At 32.1% G+C, this 23,170-nt stretch overlaps 2 protein-coding genes and 2 long non-coding RNA genes across 4 annotated transcripts; 1 reads left to right on the forward strand and 3 right to left on the reverse strand.

Moving 5' to 3' along the window:
* Positions 1-740: 740 nt before the first annotated feature.
* Positions 741-5,563, reverse strand: LOC136272058 (uncharacterized). The gene is made up of 3 exons (XR_010709940.1): positions 5,349-5,563; positions 1,785-2,077; positions 741-1,211 (listed from the first exon to the last, which is right to left on the reverse strand). It is a non-coding gene; the product is annotated as an uncharacterized lncRNA (long non-coding RNA).
* Positions 5,564-8,443: 2,880 nt separating this feature from the next.
* Positions 8,444-11,760, forward strand: LOC136272400 (putative nuclease HARBI1). The gene is made up of 3 exons (XM_066073913.1): positions 8,444-8,850; positions 10,302-10,632; positions 11,282-11,760. Exons 1-3 carry the CDS (start codon positions 8,641-8,643, stop codon positions 11,758-11,760), a joined length of 1,020 nt encoding a protein of 339 aa, XP_065929985.1. The 5' UTR covers positions 8,444-8,640.
* A 32-nt stretch (positions 11,761-11,792) lies between these two features.
* On the reverse strand, positions 11,793-14,656 carry LOC136272401 (myb/SANT-like DNA-binding domain-containing protein 4). Its single transcript, XM_066073914.1, has 4 exons — positions 14,047-14,656; positions 12,663-12,783; positions 12,185-12,353; positions 11,793-12,034 (listed from the first exon to the last, which is right to left on the reverse strand). The coding sequence occupies exons 1-4, from the start codon at positions 14,444-14,446 to the stop codon at positions 11,840-11,842; spliced, it is 885 nt and encodes a 294-aa protein (XP_065929986.1). The 5' UTR covers positions 14,447-14,656; the 3' UTR covers positions 11,793-11,839.
* Positions 14,657-15,065: 409 nt separating this feature from the next.
* LOC136272492 (uncharacterized) lies at positions 15,066-19,337 on the reverse strand. The gene is made up of 3 exons (XR_010710499.1): positions 18,582-19,337; positions 16,920-17,207; positions 15,066-16,209 (listed from the first exon to the last, which is right to left on the reverse strand). It is a non-coding gene; the product is annotated as an uncharacterized lncRNA (long non-coding RNA).
* Between the last annotated feature and the right edge of the window lie 3,833 nt (positions 19,338-23,170).

Genomic DNA, 23,170 nt, shown 5'->3' on the forward strand with positions numbered 1-23,170 from the left:
TAACAATGCATGTAACTACATGCTTGATCAAAAGGATGCTGAATGGACACAGAAGATAAATATAACTTGTAATAAAGAACTTTAATCGATATTTGCTGATTGCCATTTACATTTATGTACTTGACAAGTTGATCTGATACGAATTCACGGGACGGGCAGGGACATTAAAATCATTTCCTTACATCTACAAGATATTTCTGTCGTGATTAATATGGCATTAGTGTAAATGAGATAAATTAAATTAACAAAATATGTGAATTTTGATACAAGTAACCTGTTAGTCCGTGGGAACAAATTGCGATTAATCGATTAGCATTTTGGCAATCGATTGCTTTTTCTGATGGAAAGAAATATAAATGAATAAACAAACAGATACATAAATAAAGATAAATTACTAAATAAATACATGTTAATAAATAAATAAAACTTAGTCTAAGGTTCCTTTAGTTCTACTCACCCTTCTTTTGATCGACCAGTATTAAATCTTGTTTAACTTTGAAAAGTTTCGTCGATACGTTTCTCAAATCATTCGCTGTAGTTTTAATTGCAAATGAAATGTCAGCAAAAACATGACATCTCTTTAAAGGCATATCTATTGCAGCCCTTTCTTTCATTTCCTCTGCATTACAAAAACATTTATCCTCTCTAAACCAAGATCTTTTGGATATAAATTTCTCAGTTAATACTTTGTGCATCTTTAATTTCAGCGGTAGATCTAGACGATTCTTCCTCTTGATCAGCGGTTGGACTTGCAGTAACTTTTCAAAGTCAATTTCAAGTGAATCGAGATATGTCATTCTTGTCTGCAATGACTCAATTCTTCTTTCTGACAATGTTTGATTTTTTGAGAACGAAAGATTACTGTAACCGTAGTCCTCCAGACACAGTCCTGATATGTTTTCCTCTTTCGAAGCATTGTCCACAGCTGTTTTTAGAATGTTACTTAGATATTCAAGATCAACACTTTCACACAAAGTTTGGACATCATCACAAAGTCTGGTCAGTTTATTGTGTACACTCAACTTTGCAATTTCGTCAAAATCGTCATCCACATGTTGCAAGAATATATTACTTGAATCAATAACAGCTTTGTATTCTTTATAAACCTTTAACTTGGCTTCTATAAAACGCACAGATTTGCTGTGGATCAAAATAACCCTTACTATGTCAGTTTGGTTGGCTTGGAGAAATCTTTTCCATTCATTAGGATCCTTGTTAAAAAAGAGAGTATCTATATATATATATATATATATATATATATATATATATATATATATATATATATATATATATATATATATGATACGGTATTGAGTTATCTCTCTTAAAATACTTAACATAAACACTACACCCCTTCATCCCTCGTTTCACCGATAGAGGACTAATACAACGTGTTAAACGTTATCTATTAAATAAGACCTGTTAAACGTTATTGTATTTTATGACACCATGATCTAAATTGGTTTAATCGTTTTTAAATAAGCGAAATACTTCTTAAATGTATGTCAAATATTGGTACATAATTTGAAAAATCTTCATATTGAACAGTTATTTTGAATAACTTTTGATTTGCAGCTTTTAGAGTGAATATGACAGAGTATACAATGGTTTATGTTCAACATAAAACATGCTTATATATTTCCTCAATGATTGTCAAAACTATGTTAATACATGCCATGGATTTAAACTTCTTTTCAAAACATTGTAAATTTTATCATTATGCAATATACGTATTTAGATATTATTATCCCTTAAATTGCTTTTTACATACACACAGTATATACCTTATGATTGACGGTAAGCTGATTCTTTTTGCAAGTAACTGTAACATCAGTGACGAACACATTCCCACATTTGGTGTTACTTGTATCTACTGTTGTCATAATCATTTTGTTTAATAGAACTTCTCTTGAAAGTGATTTTATTTCAAGTATGATATCATTCAAATTAACACAGTCAAAAAGTTCTGGAGCAAATGAAAAATCTGAAGTTGGCTGTTGAATTTCCTTGATGATAGACGCAAATAACTTCTTAATGCTCAGAGAATTTATTGGTTTGGACCATGAACCTTTCTTCTCTACGAGGTGTTTGAAAAATAAGAAATGAAAATAAAACAATGAGTACATTAGCACTGTCAATGATTGTGCTTAAAGGACACAGTTTTATTTTTTCGTATAATTACAAGTCACAGGCAATTAAAACACGATATTACTTACTTTTAACCGAACCATTTGATATCCAATAGATACAATAATGCATTCACGTGTATATTCAACTTTACAAAATTATCTAAGGGCCCTTTTTCTTGTGATAATTCTATTTTTGAATTGCATTTCCCTTGCAAATAGTTTACACTCCCTGAAATGTTCTACTTTCTCATTTTGCGTCGATCACCGTTCGGTCATTGTATATCAACTGTACGTTCAGCGTTTGCTAATCGTTCGTTAAGCGTTTTTTCACAGTGCGTTCGCTCACCACAGGATTGATATGTACTCACAGATCGCACAGTGTTGGTTTACAATTTAGTTTTTTAGACGGGTTCACGTGACCCCGTCTATTAGTTTACTGTCAGCCGAAGTCTCAAACCGGAAGGCACGCGTAGAACACATAAATTAAGTCTACGCGTAAGATGATGCTTTTAATGTATGCTTTATAACAACCAAAGACACTCAGCTACAATGGTTACAATTTAGATTACTTCATAGAATTTTACCTGTGAATCATTACTTAAAGAAAATTAAGGTGGTGTTCTCTGACTGTTGTTCATTTTGTAAACATGAAGTTGAGACAATTCAGCATGTCTTCATAAACTGTGAAAAAGTATCCACAATATGGAGCAACTTAAGCTTGCATATTTACCATGAAACTTCCTTAAGACTTGGTTTTAATGTAGTTAATATTTTGTTTGGTGAACTTCCAATGTCTAAAAACAACAAAGTTATTCAATTCCACAAATCGCTTGCACAACGCCGTCGACGATTTAGTTGGTGGGGGAGCACATTAATCAATAGAAGAGGTTGAAGGTTGAATCGAAAGTAAAGTTCCCAAACGAAATGTGCCATTTTTTGAAAAGTTGTGAACTCTATTTTAACAATTTATTACCTGAAAAATACCGAACTTCATGCGCGAGCCTAGGTTATATTTTTAGATATTTTAAACATAGTTTCATGATTTTATGCTATACGTCTATCACTCTCTCAAGATTTAATTTTGTACATATCAAACAGAACATATAGAATATATGTTACAAACTTATAAATTGTTAAAATGTGTATAATGAATAATGTATAATAAAAAGAAAAGGATATTAAAAGTTGCTTGTTACTGTCATTTTCGTCTAAAAAACCTTCCACACGAGAAAATAGTTTCCCCAAAAACTTTTTTGTTTTCTTGATTTCAATTATATTTCCTTTATGAATGTTGTATAATTATGAAATGATTATTTTTCTGCGAGGATTAAATTAATAAAATAATATTTATGTCAAATATAATGAACGTCTGCGCAATGAAATCAAAACGTAAGGGGTGAAACCCCATAATTTTATATGAATCGTTACAAGATAATCGTAACAGATAAGTTATCAGATAAGTGCCCTAAAAAATCAAAATGGCTACCGTGACGAACTTTTTTATTGTTATAGTACTTGGAATAATCTTTTTGTAAAAAGAAAAAAATTCTTACGTAAGGTGCCTGTGTTTGTTATCGGTTTACAAATGTTAACTTTGTTCGGTTATTCAGCAGTTTAAAATTTGAGAGTTTTCGGAGTTTTCATAAACCTTGTATAACAGATATCGTCCGACTTGTGGATTTTCCCCAGGATCACAAAATTAAATAATTCTAATGATTTAAATTATCTACCTAAATATAGTTGTTTGGATTTTCCCGGTTAGTTGTAGTTTTTAAATTTTTACCTTGGGGTCTTATTTTACATAAAATACCGTTGTGTCAATTTTATACGATTATGAAGAACATATCGGGACGGCCGGAATTTAGTAAAATTTAGACAAAGTATCAGGCAATTGCAAAAAGCCGAATTTTAACATACTTGACTTTAATATTTAATTCAAACTCATAATTTTTGGAATATATTCGAGGAAAACGTGGAGAATTCATATTCAAAGTTTTAAGACCCCGTTTTTCAGTACACTCAGTACTTTGATTTTTTATTGCTGTTCGGATCTCAAAAGTGAAAGAAAAGCGTTCTTGGAAAATGAGAAAATGAAATGTACATGTCCATAACGATGACGGATATTTTATTATAAACAGATGGAATAGTTATTATTCAGCAATGATCCTGGATAAAAGGTTGTCAAAATTGAAACAAAAGACATATTACGATCTGAAACTGCTTCATTTGATAAAAAAAATTGTTTCAGGAGTAATGAGAGAAACTGTTTCATGTTTAAAACTACATTCAGAACCGTTTTTTTTTACATTAATTACTATGTATATATGATTAATGGAATTTGAAAAAAAAGTAAAAAAAAACAAACTCTTTTAAAACTATTATTTGATAAAGAGGTATAGAATTGTTTTTAAATTTTTGAGTAAATAAAATAAAAAAAAACCTCTCAATGTTGGTTTATAGAGGTAAAATTTCCCCCAGCATGATCTTGTTCTGATGAAGTTACTAAAATGTCATATCGTGACGGTGACTGGGTTTATAAAGGGTTGACGGACAAGTAAAATTATGCCTGGATGTAAGGCAAACAACTACTACTGATTTAAATATATCTACGATTTGTGAAAAAATAGAACGATGATTTAGGAATTGTCACAGATGAAATCTGTACGAAATACTTTTAATCGTTCGGAGATCTGCGACTTTTATAGGAGTTGTGGGATAGCGAAGATAAGAAATATGACAGACAATGCCTGTTACGAGTAGCGTTCGGATTTAAAGCTCTTACCAAGTTGCGTTTAGTACCGGTATATTCGTTCCTTCACGTTCGTCTAGCGTACTTTTTTCGGTTGATCAGCGTTTGTACACTGTTCTTTTGGAAATGTAGAACGTCGCAGGAAAAATAACATCCATCATGGTTTGAGTTAACTCATTCTATATTAATTAACTTACATGTACTGAAGGAATCCTACAAATTCCAAGAATTGTAGAATGTACAGCTAAGTATAATTATTTTGTCATGCACTTCTAGGAGAGTGGGATTCGCATAACATATATCATAAACTGGATTTTTTTCATTAAGGGACAGAATCGATAAATTAAGCAATTTTACCAGCACGATGGTTGAAGATTGAAAACTCAAAACAAACACCCTGTCTTCAAAATATTATCACAATGCAATGCTAGATTTATTCGAAGAGCGTTATATAATTAAAATTAACCTACCAATTGGTACTTCCTTTTCTTGATACTCTCTAGACCCTGTTTAAAGAAATATAGAAAAATTGTATGTCCGTCACAATAACATAAAGAATATACAACAATTCGATAGTGTGTCTTTATTGTATATAAATATTGTAAAGATTAAAAAAGTAAAAGTCGATACAAATCAATTGAAGGGAGGAAAGCTTGTTTTCAAATTAACAAAAATTATATTTTTAAATGTCTTGATTAATTAAAAAAGAAGTTAATAACATATATGTAAAACTATAAAATTCTAATCTGATGGCGTGTCTCAATTTACTTTTCGAAGTAAGTGTTTGGTAACATTCATTAAATATTCATCTTCTATCAGGGTTGCTAAACTGTATGTCTTTAATGTTTTGTAAACTATTGCTCACGGAAGTAATTAATCTGTAAGGTAAATTGTTTGGGTGAAAAAGTTAATGAACAAGGATTTTGTTAGATATGAGTTTATATCCCCTCTAATATGTTGTCAAATTGTTTTGTAATCAATTAGCCATCATCGAGCTTGTGCGCTGGTGACTATATACCCTGAAAGAAAAGAATAATTTGAGAAAGAATATAGTTGGTCAATCTTCACAAAAATCGTATTTTCGTCAAACTGGGTACGCGTTCCCGTGTCAGTAACTTTTCCATATTGAATAAAACCGCACGGACGTAAAACCTCAATAATCTTCAGTTTTCATCTTACGTATACAGGACTCCTCCTTATTATTAGTCATGGACTCAATGACAAGTAAGAAATGTTAATTAGTAAAAGACATGATTGACGTTGAAATGGAAATCTTGCGTAGAAATACATACGACTACAAAAATATCTACATTGTTCGTACATGTACCATTTATAATCTGTCTATTTTCAACGTATCTATAAATCAGTTAACGTAAAAAGCTATATTGTTGAATAGATAACATTGAATTTATTGATTATTTTTTTAGTATTACATTTGTAAGTCTTGTCAGCAGTGATTATTTGGCCTAGGTTCCAAACACTGTTAGAGTAAAATCAACTTCCAAAATCAGATTTCAAAACTACGATATAAGCTATAGTTTTTTTTTATTCATATACATGTACGTACTTGAGATAAGTGCTTTTTATTTACTACCACAAGGTAAATTTAAAGTTTACAACATAAAAGACATGCATTATTTAATAAGTTCAACTTTGGTGTGAGATATTCATCAATTGAAAAATGATCAGCTGAGTTTCTGATGATAAAAATTAAAAAGAGGCCCATGGGCCATATCGTTCACCTGAGAAACAATAGGTATGATAAAATCAGCTTAATGGAGTCATAATACAAACGATCCGGACAATGTACAATAATACATAATACATACTTTGTATCTACACTACCTGAGGATGCTTTCACACAAGTTTCAGCTTTCCTGGCTGATTAGTTTAATTCTGAGAAGAAAATCTTTAAAGATTTACTCTATATATTCCTATGTAAAACTTCGACCCCCCATTGTGGCCCTACCATACCCCCAGGGGTTATTATTTTCACAACTTTGAATTTACACTACCTGAGGATGCTTCCACACAAGTTTCAGTTTTGCCGGCTGATAAGTTTCTGAAAAGAAGATTTTTAAAGATTTACTCTCTATATTCCTATGTTAAACTTTGAAACCCCATTGTGGCCCCACCCTACACCCGGGGGTCATGATTTTCGCAACTTTGAATCTTCACTACCTGAGGATGCTTCAATACAAGTGTCAGCTTTCCTGGCTGATTAGTTTCTGAGAAAAAGATTTTTAAAGATATACTCTATATATTCATATGTTAAACTTCGACCCCCATTGTGGCCCCACCCTACCTCCGGGGGTCATGATTTTCACAACTTTGAATCTACACTACTTCATGATGCTTTCATACAAGTGTCAGCTTTCCTGACTGATTAGTTTCTGAGAAAAAGATTTTTAAAGATTTACTCTATATATATTTCTATGTAAATCTTCGACCCTCAATTGTGGCCCCACCCTACCTCCGGGGATCATGATTTTCACAACTTTGAATCTACCCTACTTCATGATGCTTTCATACAAGTGTCAGCTTTCCTGGCTGATTAGTTTCTACGAAGAAGATTTTTAAAGATTTACTCTATATATTCCTATGTAAAACTTCGATCCCCAATTGTGGCCCCACCCTACCCCCGGGGATCATGATTTTCACAACTTAGAATCTACACTACTTCATGAAGCTTACAAACAAGTTTCAGCTTTCCTGGCTGATTAGTTTCTAAGAAGAAGATTTTTTAAGATTTACTCTATATATTCCTATGTTAAACTTCGACACCCCATTGTGGCCCCACCCTACCCCCGGGGATCATGATTTTCACAACTTTGAATCTACACTACTTCATGATGCTTTCATACAAGTGTCAGCTTTCCTGTCTGCATGATTAGTTTCTGAGAAGAAGATTTTTAAAGATTTACTCTATATATTCATATGTTAAACTTCGACCGCCCATTGTTGCCCCACCCTACCCCCTGGGGGTCTTTGTTTTCACCATTTTGTATCAACACTACCTGAGGATGCTTCCACACAAGTTTCAGCTTTCCTGGTTTTATGGTTCTAGGGAGAAGATTTTTGAAAATTTCTCGAAAATTTTCATAAATTCCTAATTATCTCCCTTTGCAAAAAAGTGCTATCCTTAATTTTCACAACTTTGAATTCCCTTAGGCTAAGGATTCTTTGTGCCAAGTTTGGTTGAAATTGGCTCAGTGGTTCTTGAGAAGATGTTGAAAATGTGAAAAGTTTACAGACAGACGGACAGACAGACAGACGGACGACAGACAAAATGTGATCAGAATAGCTCATTTGAGCTTTCAGCTCAGGTGAGCTAAAAAACTTATAGTAAAATTATTTTTGAATTAGTTTTAAATGTGACCAGTTCTGTTTTAAAGCACAAACATGTCATAACATGTAAAAACAATTACATATATATTCCAACTGAGCCGAATAACATGAACATATAACGTGATTTTGCAATCTGTATTATTGTATATGGTTTGATGTATTGACTATCCCAAATGTGTAAACTTTATTTGTATTGTTGCAAAATTAAAAATCAGGATCCGGTTGCACGAACGTCAGTTAAATTTAACTAGCCGTTAACTTGACGTTAACGTGACGTTAAAATTAACGGCGAGTTAAACGGGTTGCTCAAAAGTTAACAAGCTGTTAAAGCTTAGTTAAGTATCTAATTTAACTTACAGATTTAACTCAGGTTACATAGGTACATTAAATATTTAACTAAGCATTAAAATCAAAATGGCGAACTTGTTGTTGTTTGGTAATTTGTTTGCTGGAAGAAAAGAGAGAGTATACAGGCAGAGAATAGAGATGAACGATTTAAGTGACGATCAAATCCGATCCAGGTTTCGTTTCAAACGAGAATCAATTCTGTTTATCGCAAACCTGCTGCGTGATGACCTACAAAGGGCTACTAAAAGAAGCCAGTCAATTGCCGTGGAAACGCAGGTATGTCATACGGGTATATCTATTTTTATTTTATTTTTATTTCATGGATAGGCTAAGTAATCATAACACGTTACATGTTTACGATATACCCCCTCCCCCTCTCTCTCTTGCTCTCATTGAATTAAAAAAGTACAAAACTGTATGTCTTAAAAATTGTTTTAGAGAGCTACAGGTAATGCAATATGTGTATAGTATATTTCTTCAAAACATATATATATATATAAATAGGATGTATTTGCATGTATGTATGCTATTTTGTTTTACTTTTTTCTCTAAACGAACGTCGAATATGACGTCATTTTTACTTTGACGTCATAAAATAAGTGCCCTTTATTTTTTTCACGGGATCCTGATATTATACGTTTTCTCAAAATTTCAAAACCATGTAAATATAAGGTAGACATTTATACCATTTACCTGATAGATAGAGGGTGTTCATTTTTATTACTAGAGAAATACATATAACGCCTGTGCATTTTTACTATAAATTTTTTGTAATATTCTGAAATCTCCTGGAAAAAAAGTTGTAGAAAATATTGGTATGAAAACGTGATAAGTAATGTTTATGTACATGTGTTATGCCGATCATTAAAAATCAAAATAATGAATTATGAACGGGAATTGATATTAACTATTAGTAATCATTTTAAACTCCTCCACGATATGTAATTTCGCATGGCAAACTGTTCGAGTAGTTTCTTAAATGTACTTGAATAATTACGCTTATTTATTTCTTATATGAAAATTGGGCTGAACATAGGGCTTTTCGAACTACAGACGGAAAACCTCATATGAATCATGTTGTGTACTATATATTTTTATTAACTGATTTCTTATGATTGTTTATTAACCATAGTATTGCATTCTACTAGCTTTAGTTGAGTACGAAACGAAAAATAAAATAAAATTTACACACAATGAAATGTTAAGGTGGCTGGGCGGTCAACAAATTAAGATCTACCGAAATTTACCTAAATTTTAAGATTTTAACTATTGTTGTGTAAAGAAATTATCCGTATAATTCACCTTTTAAAGTTATGTATTTCCCTATATTTTTATAGAGTTCTTCTTTAACTGGCCACGACCATCGAGTCCTCTTAAATCACAGACACTTGGGGCATGCCCCCCCCCCTTTCAATTGATTTTAAATTAAAAAAAAAATGAGCTGTAACACACTTTTTTCTTGTTTAATTTTCCCAATATGCGTAATATATCACGGATTATGCAGTCCATTCGTCTCTACAAATTATTTTTAAAAATCGTATTTCTCGACTGACAATAATAAAAAGATCTGCGGTAAAATTTCAGATACAATTGGTAGTATTAATCTAACAATGTAATGTGCGGAAACTTAACACATCGATCTTAAATTTTGGAATTGCTCAAGTTTTTTCTACAAAAGCATATTTTTATTCTGTGTGAAGAAAGATTACCATGATCATCTTATACAGGTGATGCTTGCACTTCGATTCTTTGCTTCTGGGAGTTTTATGGAAGTGATAGGGGACACCATGGGCTATGATAAAAGTACGGTGAGCCGAGCCGTGGAGAACGTAACAAATGCACTGCTTACCAAAAAAGACCAATTTTTAAAATGGCCTACGCAAGAGGAAATTAAAAAATCAAAGGAGAACTTCTATTTGCGTGGTGGGTTCCCGGGTGTCTTTGGGTGTATCGATGGTACACATGTGAGAATACAAGCACCATCAGACAACGAACCAACTTACGTGAACAGGAAAGGATGGCACTCCATAAATGTGCAAGCAATCTGCTCTCATGACGGTGTGTTAATTTGAGTGTACACTGCATGTAATTTATATTAATTTGTCATAAATAAATTCTTATTTAACGACAATTAAAGACAACAAGATGTATGTAGAATTGTAATTTACTTTAAAATTTTAAATTTTGATTATAGTCTAGTATATATTTCCACTAATTACTGAAGCTTAATTCTGAACTGTTTTTAAGGAAACAATATTATATGGAAAAAGTCAGTATATTATATTGTTATACTTTCATGTTAAATACTGAAATCTGATTGGTTAAGACGCAGTTAATAATATTTACTATTACCCTCAGCGTTAGCAACGCACTTGGCAACGGGTAACATTAAAAAATGTTACATGCGCGAAAATTATGCGCGTACGGTTCGCTGTAGAATTCACGTTATTCCTATATAAAAGCAGTGAAATTTTCTTAAAAATTTTAAAAAAGACATTCAGTATAACAAAATAAATAGTGCCTGTTTGGGAGGATAACAGTTGAAATTGACACCCCTCGAAAACCATTGTCAACCTCCGCTTCGCGTCGGTTGACAATGGTTTTCTCGGGGTGTCAATTTCAACTGTTACCCTCCCAAACAGTCACTATTTATATAATATGACTTTGTAAGATATTATAATTAGATTGTGTATTTTCTCCTTTATAGGGAAATTCATTAATGTTGATGCCCACTGGCCTGGTAGTACGCATGACAGCCACATTTTTCGGGCGTCAGAAGTCAGCGCATACCTCGAAAATCATCATCGAGGAGTAGACGATGGGTATTTGCTAGGTGACAGCGGGTATGCTTGTTCCAGATTTCTGTTAACACCGTATCTTCATCCATCGAACGCCTCTCAGGAGGGCTATAACTCGGCCCATTGTCGCACGCGCAACACTATCGAGAGGGTGTTTGGTTGGTGGAAACGAAGATTTCATGTGTTGCACAGTGAGGTTAGAATGAAGCCCGCGAAAGTCTGTAGAATCATTGGCGCTTGTGCAGTTCTACACAACATTGCACTGAGTTTAAAGGAAGAGATGGAGGATGGTAATCCTCAACAGGATAATGCCGCTGGGCAATTAAATTATCAAGGACCGGAGGATGGCAGGGCAGTCAGGAACTTCATTACAAGAACATATTTCTAACGTAACAAATAAAAATAAAAACCTACAAACAATTACATTTTAACACATGACCTGTGTACTTATTTAATTCATAATTTTTTTACTCATCAGATAAAGCTTGCAATGCAAGCAAGGCATTTTCATTTTGCGCAAGATTTTGTTTTAAGAGCTCAATTTCATGGGTCAACTTGGCATTCCGCAGCCTCAAGTTTTCAGTTTCAAGTTCTGACCGCTCAATGTCCTTCTGAATCTTCGCATTCTTGAGTCCGATGAGTGTCTTTTGACAACATAAAACCTTAAATAAATGAAATCAATATTAAACCTGCTTAGAACATGCCGGTATTTATCTGTGTAGGAAACTATTCTGATATTCTTTGAATCCATGCACGAACAAAATTGTTGATTCCTTTAATATTTTATGCAAGAATTTGATTTATTTTGTTACCTCATACTGCATTCTTTGCAATTCATCAATTGAAATTTTCTTTCGTTTCTTGGGTCGAGAATCCGATACTGAGGGTTCATTTAAAGTGCGGGTCTTGGTCCCCAACTCTGATTCCTTTTCCTTTTCCGCATTGTGCATAGAAGGAAGTATTACAATTTGATTGGTATTGCTATTAAATACAAAAAGAAAACAGATATATGGCGCAAACACTATACATTTTTTTTTAAAACGTACGAATAAAATATCATATTATACAAGTGCATATCAAAACATTAAAAAATCATTTTTTCCATCAACTATAATCATTTGTATGTATTTTATATAAGGGGTTTAATTTTGTCAAATATGCACAATTCATCTTTCACAATCAATTAATGAAGAACGTTTCGATTCTTTGTGCCAAACAATATATTTTTTCAACAAAAAATTCCAATAATGTGAAATGAAAAATAGTAAATAAAAAAATCGTGAAACACACTCGAAATTTTCGACTTCAGGAACGTCTTCAACAGCTTCGGTTTCAGTTGCCTGCGGACTTTCTTCGTATTCCAAAGAGGAAGAGGTACCGGAAGCATCTAACTCAGCATCCTTTAAAACCCCTACAGAAAGAAATTTATAAAATTATGATAATAGAGTAATGCTACAACTTTAAGAGTAAGAAAAAAACTGTTCATAATATAATCAGACATAACCCTTAATATTATACAAAATATAAAACACTTTATTTAACTTTTTAAACTTTTTTACGTTTAGTGTACGAGATTGTAAGTGATTAATTTTCAAACACAGTTACCGATTAATAAATTATTGATAAATAAATTGATAAAACTGATAAAAGATTTTGCAGGCACCTAGCATCGGGGAGGGGGGGGGGGGGGGGCGCTACATTTTTGCGCAGCAAAGATTTTTCTTAAATTTTTATACAAAAAAACTGAATTAACATGGAGTTGCCCCCCCCCCCCCCTTTTTTTATGGGACCATGTAAAATATTGAAATGATAAAAAGGAAATACACAGCGAAATTGAAGATAAAGGTAAACTCCCCCCCCCCCCCCCACCCCCCCCCTTCCACGGATATTTGTTGTCAGGATTTTGTAAAGTAATCTTTTTCCCTTTTTTTGTTTGCTTTTCAAGATTTTTTGGATTAGTCCCCCCCCCCCCCCACTTTCAAAAACGATGATACGTGTGTTTTTACTTTAAATGAAAGCTGAAAAAAAAATAATGTATAAAATATAAAAACAACCTATTTTGCACCCCAATATTGACGTCATTTTCTTAAATGAAGTAGGGGGGCTAACCCAGATGGTTTTAATGAATGGTGCGTGATGTGAGTATCAACTTTTGTATGTTAAAGAAACGTAATGTATGCATAGAAAGTATTAGGCCTACTGTATAGTTTTTATGTGATTTAATGAAGGATATGATGGATTGACATTTGTGAAATCCAAACTTTAAATAACAAGTCATAGATTATGTTATTGCTTGTTATAACGTTAGGTGTTTTTGCACAGAAAAGCGAATATGGACACGATAGCTTTGAATATCATTGTGGTGAAAGAAACATGTGCCAGTTTATAAGTATCATCCTTGTACAAGTACTTAATATAAGGTAAGTAATGGTATATGTATTAATCACAAGTTTTAAGCTTGTCTGCATTCGGGGAATCCCCTGTAATTTCAATCATCAATGTGTACCCATAATTGACGTCATCAATTTGTGAGGTGTTTGTCAGACGACAATGTAAACAAACCATACAATCTCAGTCATCGGTGAAATTTTCCAGTAAAATTGATAATTGTTTTATTTCAAGGATTTGCATTAATTTATTAATTTATCGGTCAAAAACCCACATTGTGTCATACCTGTTGTGACGGGCATTGAGGACTCGAAGCCCCCAACAATGCCGCTGAAATTAGGTCGATCTTTCATCATATCGATGATTTTCTCTTCAGCCGCGGTTGGGGGCTTTGGTGGAGGGCCTCCGCCAGTGAGTTTAGCCTGTTTCCGTGCAGCGCTGAAACTTTTCTTGGCACTTTGCTGCAAGTTACCCCACTTGAATTTTACCTGGTCAACCGTGCGCCGCTGAACACCCACTGCATTTATTATTTCGGTCACCTCTGCCCATTTTGCGTTCTTCCGCGAATTAGTAATCAAATTGCTTTGCTTTGCCTTCAAAACATCTTCATTTTTCTCAAAAAATTCAGTCAAAATACTGATTTCTGACAGTGACCAATTACTGCTTCTTTCTCGCTTAGTCGCCATTGTCACTGTCAGACGGCAGGGTAAACGCGCGTGCAGACGGCTTTAACGATGAGTTAACTAAGTTCGCTCTGTTAAATCCTAGTTAGCTAATAGACACTTAACAATATTTCGAGCAACCCAAAATTAACTCCTAGTTATGTAACTTGCAATTAAAAAATTAACAGCTAGTTACGGTTTTAACTAAGAGTTAATTTAACTGACGTTCGTGCAACCGAATCCTGTTTAATTTACTTAATAGTGAATGAAAGAGAAGGTAAATTCAGACTTAATATCATTTAGAATTACTATTATGAAAATAAAAGAAATTCGATTTGCGCATAGAGATGAACAGCGACGGTATCGCAAGTAGACTACAACCCTCCTTCAATAAAATGTTGAAATTATTTGATATGTTGGACAGTCGGTTAGATGCAAAGCTGACGCATGAAGTTCGATTAGTATTTAAGTGATAAAATAATCAAAGTACTGAAAGTACTGATAGGCGGAAGCATGATTGCAAGTTGTCAATGGCAGAGTGTTATTATAAATATTTTCTTTTTAAGAATTAGTTTGATACATGTAACATAAAACACTATTCTAATATGTCAATTAAGGTATATACATGTAGTAAATGTGGAAATACTCTGTTACTGCACCAGATTAGTCTGGATCATGCCTGAAATAAAGATTAAATGAGAAGGGCAATTTAAACATCAAAACATTTATTTTGTGAAGTACATTCGTATAACAGTTGATACTTATATGCAAGCTGAAATTACAGGAATACATTTTCATTTATTATGCCGATTTATTAAAAATAAATTAAAAATAGAGTAAAATTTTGACATCAAAATGATGAAAGAATATTATAGTATTAGAATTTAGTAAACTGAACTTCTGAAATTGTAGTATTTTATTCTTTACAATAATGTTTCACAAAAATGCAGAAGTTACATTTATACATCACTTGATTACAGTATTTTACAGAATCAAGTAGTATGTGTGTGACTTTGCTTACCTGAGAAGCAATAGCCATTGAGAAATCAGCTTCATAGAATAATTCACAAAATATCTGGACAATGTGTTGTAAAAAAGGTATTCAATAAAGAGATTTTGATGTTTTCTTAATATATTCTCAAGTTTAACAGTAACAGGCTGATTTCAAAGTCATTTTATATGTGGAGAATAGCAGACCTCTAATTGATCCTCAGATTGCAGTTCATATATTTTGTTGACAAATGTTTAAAACTTAGAAAGAATGTATTTACTTACTGTACTGTATACCAAACATATTTTACAAAGATTAAACATATATGCAAATGTTGAGAATTACAATACGATGTAAAAGCCCAGTAATTTACATCGTCGGAAACCCACGGCCAGTCTCGCATACGCTTACTGTAAGCGTATGCGAGACTGGCCGTGGGTTTCCGACAATGAGTAATTTATGGATAACTATATATTGATATTCAATAATGTACAAATTATGTGTCCTATACAATTGCTCCATGTTGTACTTTCAAATCACATGTCTCTAGTATTGAAGACATTTGAACTTTAAACTTTTAAGTTTTTATTTTAATACTAATGGAATCTTCAAGAGAACTTCCACCATTACAGAACATAGACTTTCAAAGAATCCCTTTATGGCTGCGTGCTGTAATGGTGTTTTTGGAAAGCATGTAATCCTGGAGTGTGCCATTTGTGGTAACAACAATTTCAATTCACTAGTGTTGTCTTGCATCTCTTATACCAATGATAACTGTCTTTTTCAGCAGGATATTCTAAAATGTGTTGATGGAAAATGAATAATGGATATGTTATCAAGCAATATTTCATTACAATATACTTGACCTCCAATAAAGAAAACATGGATTAGAAAAAAAATCTATAAAATATGTTGAATTTATATGTCTTTTACCTTAAATAATTCATTTTCAAAAGTATACATGTATTTTGCAAATAAAGGTTGAGATATATAAGATCACACGATATGAATTATCATTAATTGTAAGGTTATATTGGTATATTACATACAAGTAATGGAAAATATAGTGATTGAACTGGAAATGAAAGTTTATTTTTTTTCCCCAAAATTCTTCAGTTTTTAATTGCATTTAGTACAAGAATATTTACTATATTATTAAAGATATGAAAACAAGATATCTGTGAGTCAATGCTCACTAGTGATACCCCTGCTCTGATGTGTATACAAACAAGCATAGTTAACATTACATGTAATGGGAAGTTGACATCAAATATTTTGAAAAATTTATCCTACCGAATGGCATGCCTTAACAAAGACTGAGTTAAAATTTCAAGCATCTGCGATTGTTTCTGAGATAATTCTGACAAAATGTGTGTTATAGACAAACAGACACACAAGGGTAAAACAATATACCCCCTCTCCTTCCGAGCATGGGTATTATTAGTTCATACTTTAACAAGAAAACCACGGGGAATATCGTATTTAAATTTAGTTGTATTTAATAACCTTGAAAATGGCGTTAAGGCCATTAAGATGAGGATTCCAGCATATTTCAGATGCCCTGCTTCCATTTAGAAGTTGCAAACGTGCGTGCAATGTTTGTCCCTCTTTAAAAGTGCTGAACTGGGAAGCCAACACCGCATTTTTATAGCATCCGTCTTTTTCTTTGTTTTGCTTGAATTTAGAAGTGCATCCAAATTTAGCAACTCTCCCCTTCACCAGAGATGAAGAATGATGTTGAGCTCTCATTGTCTCCTCTTGTCAGTTGATGTTAATCAGTTTCTTGACATTCATCTGAAAGAACATATACATATAGAACAAATAGATATATGTTAGGTTATTATCTATAATCATTGTCAGGTATATAATTGAGTCTTTTTGGAATTGCAATTTATCATGAACATGGTAGATCAAAGATATACCGGCATATAGTCCACGTTGTCATGAATTGAAAATTTTAAAATTTAAAAACAAAAGATGCAGTCATCAAAATTATCATATAAATTATGATGTAGAGAAATGTCCATAGGAAATTGTAGTCACTTTCATTATAGAGTAATGATAAGGTAATTCTGAGATACAAGTAAATACAGTAGGTAAAAGGATAAAATCATATTAATTTTTTTTAAATGTTCAATTAAATGTCTTTGCAATAGCCTATCTGGAATATTTATTATAATTCAACCAATGAATTGTATCTTGTATGATACTTAAAAGCTATATTTGAGATATTTTTAGAGAAAATTCATTTGCATTATTCATGAGTCATTTCTAAACCAAGCTGAATATTGTGATTTTTTGTAAGCAAAATGAATGAACTCTGTATCATACAGTGCAGTTCGTAACATATTATAAATATCACCATATGAACATATAGATCAGCAAAGATGTCACAAAATATTAAAGGTTTAAATAAGGAAATGTTATCTTCCTTTATATGCGATTCCATTGTGCTAAATTTTAATCTTTAAAGATATCCTGTAGGCCTCACCTTATACAGTAATCATAACAAAAGACCGACATTATATAAATAGTGCCTGTATGGGAGGGTAACAGTTGAAATTGACACCCCGAGAAAACTATTGTCAACCGACGCGAAGCGGAGGTTGACAATGGTTTTCGAGGGGTGTTAATTTCAACTGTTATCCTCCCAAACAGGCACTATTTATTGTGTTATACTGAATGTCTTAATTTTTAAGAAAATTTTACTACTTTTATATAGGAATAACGTGAATTCTACAGCGAACCGTACGCGCATAACGTTCGCGCATGTAACAATTTTTAATGTTACCCGTTGCTAAGTGCGTTGCTAACGCTGAGGGTAATAGTACGGATTGTGATCTGCGTCTTTACCAATTTGATTTCAGTATTTAACATGAAAGTATAACAATTCAGAATTATCGATGAATGCCCAAAACAAACAATATACATTCTTTCATAAAATCCATGTACTTATCTGAGATTTCTCTGATTCTAACCCCCGCTTTAATATTGTGACATGTCTCCTCCGCACGTCACAATATACAAGCGGGGATTAGAGTCAGAGGAATTTCGGATTAAGAATGTACCAGCTCCTCGATCAATATTATTGTAACATAACATGAAAATCTAAAATGATAAGGCAAACGTTCATACAAAGAAAAATAACACATTAATTACCTAACTTACCATAAGTATGTCGAAGATGGACAGTCACCAGTTGTTCTCAACGTGGGTTTGTTGACAAAAATTTTACACTGCATAACGTTATGCAGTATTGTCTGAGATTACTACGCGAAACGTTAGTATGTTTACAAATAATTTATAGGCATTGTATCGATCATTCTAATAATCTTTTTTAAAATAGATTGATACACACCCTTGGTTTTTTTAAAAAGCATTCACTACCTGTTTCCCTATCAATTTTTCCTTCTGTACTCATAAACACGCAAATTCAAATTGAACTATTTTTTCCCCTCGGAATTTCATCTACAGGCATCAGACTCCGTGCTTATCCTTTGTTTATGTCGCATACCATCGCACGAGTTATCGTTCGTTCCTGTACTATCAAAATCGTAAATCACTTGCTATCTTTGCTATAGGCATTTTCAATAGATAATTAAAAACGATGAAGTAAAAATTTAGAGACATACCACAGTTCTAACATCAGAAACGATGTTTAAACGGAGGTCGAACAGTGGGGGGGGGTTATAGAGTTGTGTGCCCTTAGTTTAAATAACATCCGATAGTTTACCATGAAAAAGGGCAGGAATTTGACCTATGACGTAGAAGGTCATGAAAGCAATTGCAATAGGCGCTTCCGCCTAAAAATAGCATAATTTGTTATAACGAACTTTACTGTGGTTGGAGAGATTTACGATTTAACATTCAACCCCTCTAATGATTAATGAACTTGTTCCCCAATTGAAAAGCCAATGGTCATGTCCATTCTCAGTTACGAAACTCATTTCACAAATCAATCCAACTTTAAACCCAAGAAGAATATTTTAACCAATACAAATATTTGTTTCTTTCCTAATATTGAATTGAACAATACACATAAATTGTAGAAATTTAACATGCATATTTGAAATATTATATTAACTGAAATATATAAGAACTTTCTGCACTTTTTTCAATTGATGTGTTCTGCGCACAGCTTCGGCAGACAGTAAACTTAATAGACGTGGTCACGTGACCTCGTCTAAAAATAGAACATCTGTAAGAATAATTAGTCATATTACGTTAAAGGTTTCCCCCACCGTAAACAAAGATACACATAGTAAAAATTACTTTGAAGAACGAATTCGAACTTAATATATTATTCTCAAACAAATGTGAACAAATAAGATACCAAGTAACATAGTGCCGTTTCATGTTGTAATGTGACAAGCACAAGAATCTCAGCGTGATAAAATATTACCTTTTTTATTAACTGTACGCGCAGCATCATGACGTCATGTTTTGAATGTTACAATGCACCGTACTGAGAAACATGTTTTTAAAATCGGATAACAAAAATACCTTTTCATCAAATGAAATGAAACTTCGTATACCAATAAAAGAAGTGTGACTACTGCATAGAAATTATTCAGTTACTTAGTTTTTAAATATTTGATAAACAGTCATATTTATTGACCCTCGTATTATGAGTGGCACAATGCAAAAAGTTATTCAGAAATTGAAATTCTTTTTTCTATATATACACTGTAACACTGGAAAAATTCAATTTTGGCCAAACATTTTTAAAATGGTTAAAAAGATTATATCAAAGATAAAAATTCAGAATAAAGAATAACGGATAGATTTTAAAACACATTCGAAGTTTAAAGAGAAATGATACGGGGCTTACCAATTTTGTATATTTTTGTTGCCGAAAGGACTATATATGGTTTTAGCCTAAAATGGCCCCCTTAAATGAACATTGTCATTTTACTGTAATTCTTTGTTTTATTTGAACAAATATACATTTGAAGTTTTTTCATAATTTAAATTTTGGTTTTAGTGCCCACAATTTAAAAATATAACATCATAAAGTTTATCTTTTCCCGCCATTTTCGCATATTTAGAATAAAACGGCTTTTTTTGAAGCAGTTTTTTCTTTAAGGAAACATTGAGCGACTGCTTGAACAAACAAAATATTTTTACCAAAGATGTATTTCTCCAGTACCTATAAATGACAAAAAGTCCGTTCTTGTTCAAAGAGTCGCTCTATATTTTCCGATTCGAAAAAATATAAGAAAATGTCAATTTTTGACTGATTTTGATTGAATTATAAGAATAGCATCACTTCTGACGTCATATACTGCCAGTGAGTGCATATAAATCAAATACATAGGTGAAAAACATATTTTATGTCAACTCTTTTATAAAATAACACAACAAATTAATGTACTTGATCACTTTAAAATTAGCGGATTATGGGGGCCAAATTTGACTTATATCATATATGGGTCATTATCAAAATATGCAGCCTTTTGTGTCAGTGTCAATTTAAAGGGGGAAAAATAATGTTCTGGGGAATATATACAGTACCATTGGATTTTAGAAACTTAAACCCATATTGTTGAACAAATAAATCGACAATTTTACTGCTTAAAGTATAAAAAAAATATTATTTGTTATGAGATTTCAGTGAATTTATGTTGTCATTAAATTTTTCCAACGTCTTTAACCTACAATATCTTCAATAATATTGATGTTTTATTCCAAAAATCGCCGTTAATTTTCAAAACAACATTCATATTTTAATTTCTGCTATGCTCCTTAACAAGTTCTCTTTTAAAAACAATGAATTTGATGAGATATATGCTTGTACAAAAAATTTTTGTCATTGGTGTTACAAGGCAAATTATGTAAAAATATCTTAAAATACATCAAGTAAATAATATTGTACTACAGTTGGAATCCCCCAGATCATAGTGACATCATTCCCTGCTACTAAAAAGATAAATGTATCAGTGATGACATCATTGTGATAGAAAATATGGCAGAAAATGTTAGTATGCTCCGAAAAATACAATGTAAACTGTGTCAGTGGGATAACGTGCTATTTAAGGTTTTCTGTTATGAAAGAACAAAAAAGTTTTTCACATAAATGATGAATGGTTATCAAATTATAACATAGGCTATGTAGCTTCGTGTAGTATCTGTTCTCTTGGGTCATACTGCTACATTTACTATGGATACATCAGTGGTATAACGGTCAGTGGTGTAACCAAAAATTGTTGTTACACCACTGAAAAAACTGTTACACCACATGACATTATTTAATTATTTTACTTTTTCTTCCATTTCATTTATATTTTGAGCATTTTGAACAATTGTTATTTATCAATTTTACAAGTTAGACACTGTCACAATAAAGAAAGCTTGACTATTTAATTGCAATTGTGTTTTCTTAATCTGGAAAATGAGACCTGTTACACCATTGACATTATTTGAAACACCATTGACATTTTGTATGCTCTAATTATGTTTTACCCATTTAAATACTTGATTAAAAGATAAAAGTAAAAACAAATTTATTCTAATAAAGAAATGAAATTATCCACATCATATTTTCATTAAAAAATCAAATTTTTTAATGACTTATAGTGTACAATAATATATGTTATTCCACTGACATTTCACATTCCCTATTATGTTATACTAAAATCTTTCAAATACTTAAAAGTAACAATTGCTAGCTGAGCTTCAAAAAACATATATAGACAAAGAGGAAGTGTATATGCATTGTATGCATAGATTTTGGAGAAAATTGGAGAAATTTCAATTTTATTATCCAAAGTGTATGATTGATATGAGCTGGTATAGTATTGAAGATGTTGTTTGTGAGATTGATGAGCCGAAGAAAGTTCGAACTCGGTACAAGGTGGATAAAAGTGTGTGGATGCCAATAGTAAAAAATATAACATCAAAGAATGAGTGAATTCATGTAAAAAACATCTACATGCCATTTTTGTGTCAGTGGTGTAACACTGATTATAAGTGGTGTAACAGTGTGTCTATCTTCAGATTATGAAAGAAGGAGGCACGAAAACTTTTATTTAAGATCAAATTTATCATGTTTTAAATGCAATCAAAAAAAGAAATTAGTTTATTTTACAAAATTTAACACGCTTATCTCTTATCTATTATCGCTAGGTCAGTGGTGTAACTTTTAGTCAGTGGTAAAACATAATAATCAGTGGTGTAACGTGTACATTTTTCTCCGAATAAAATTAACTGACAATGATTCATGTATATTTGAAAACACCAGTGCATTTACAATAATGTCTTTTTTATGCTCCATTAAAAGAAAAATCCAGTTGTGTTCTTTTTAATGCTCAAATTAGAAATGTGTTGAGTAACATCAAGACTTTGTCTCAAATGTTATGTTGGTCAGTATGTAAATGTGTCAAATATTTTCTGTTATCTAATTCTAATAACTTTAAAAGAAGTTTGTTGATATAAACTTTATGTCCATCATTTTAAAAGAATTATTTTATTTTATTTAAGAATTTTTTCCTATACTATATGCCTGTTACACCACTGACAAAATTTTCACAGTTCATTTAATTTTAGTCTAATTATCAACCAAATGGTAGAATCCAATGTTTGCAAATTTTTAGATGTTATACTTCATTGTTTGTTAAATGTGTTTTTTGCAATCAAAGTAATTTTTTCACCAATAATTTTCTCATGTTTTACATATTTTAAAAGTCTGCATATTTTGATAATGACCCATATAGTTCTTTTGCCTAAAGAATCCCTAATGATAATATTCAAACAGGATC

This window comes from Magallana gigas, chromosome 10 (assembly GCF_963853765.1).
Source record: "Magallana gigas chromosome 10, xbMagGiga1.1, whole genome shotgun sequence".
NCBI lineage: Eukaryota > Metazoa > Mollusca > Bivalvia > Ostreida > Ostreidae > Magallana > Magallana gigas.

What these genes read in the sequence shown, in the direction of transcription:
- LOC136272400 (XM_066073913.1), top strand. Translation starts at nt 8,641, where the DNA reads ATGGCGAACTTGTTGTTGTTTGGTAATTTGTTTGCTGGAAGAAAAGAG. An exon ending in CAATTGCCGTGGAAACGCAG is followed by an intron (nt 8,851 to 10,301) that starts GTATGTCATACG and finishes CATCTTATACAG; the next exon opens with GTGATGCTTGCACTTCGATT. An exon ending in AGCAATCTGCTCTCATGACG is followed by an intron (nt 10,633 to 11,281) that starts GTGTGTTAATTT and finishes TCTCCTTTATAG; the next exon opens with GGAAATTCATTAATGTTGAT.
- LOC136272401 (XM_066073914.1), bottom strand. Translation starts at nt 14,446, where the DNA reads ATGGCGACTAAGCGAGAAAGAAGCAGTAATTGGTCACTGTCAGAAATC. An exon ending in CTCAATGCCCGTCACAACAG is followed by an intron (nt 12,784 to 14,046) that starts GTATGACACAAT and finishes TTCTTTCTGTAG; the next exon opens with GGGTTTTAAAGGATGCTGAG. An exon ending in TGCAAAGAATGCAGTATGAG is followed by an intron (nt 12,035 to 12,184) that starts GTAACAAAATAA and finishes CATTTATTTAAG; the next exon opens with GTTTTATGTTGTCAAAAGAC.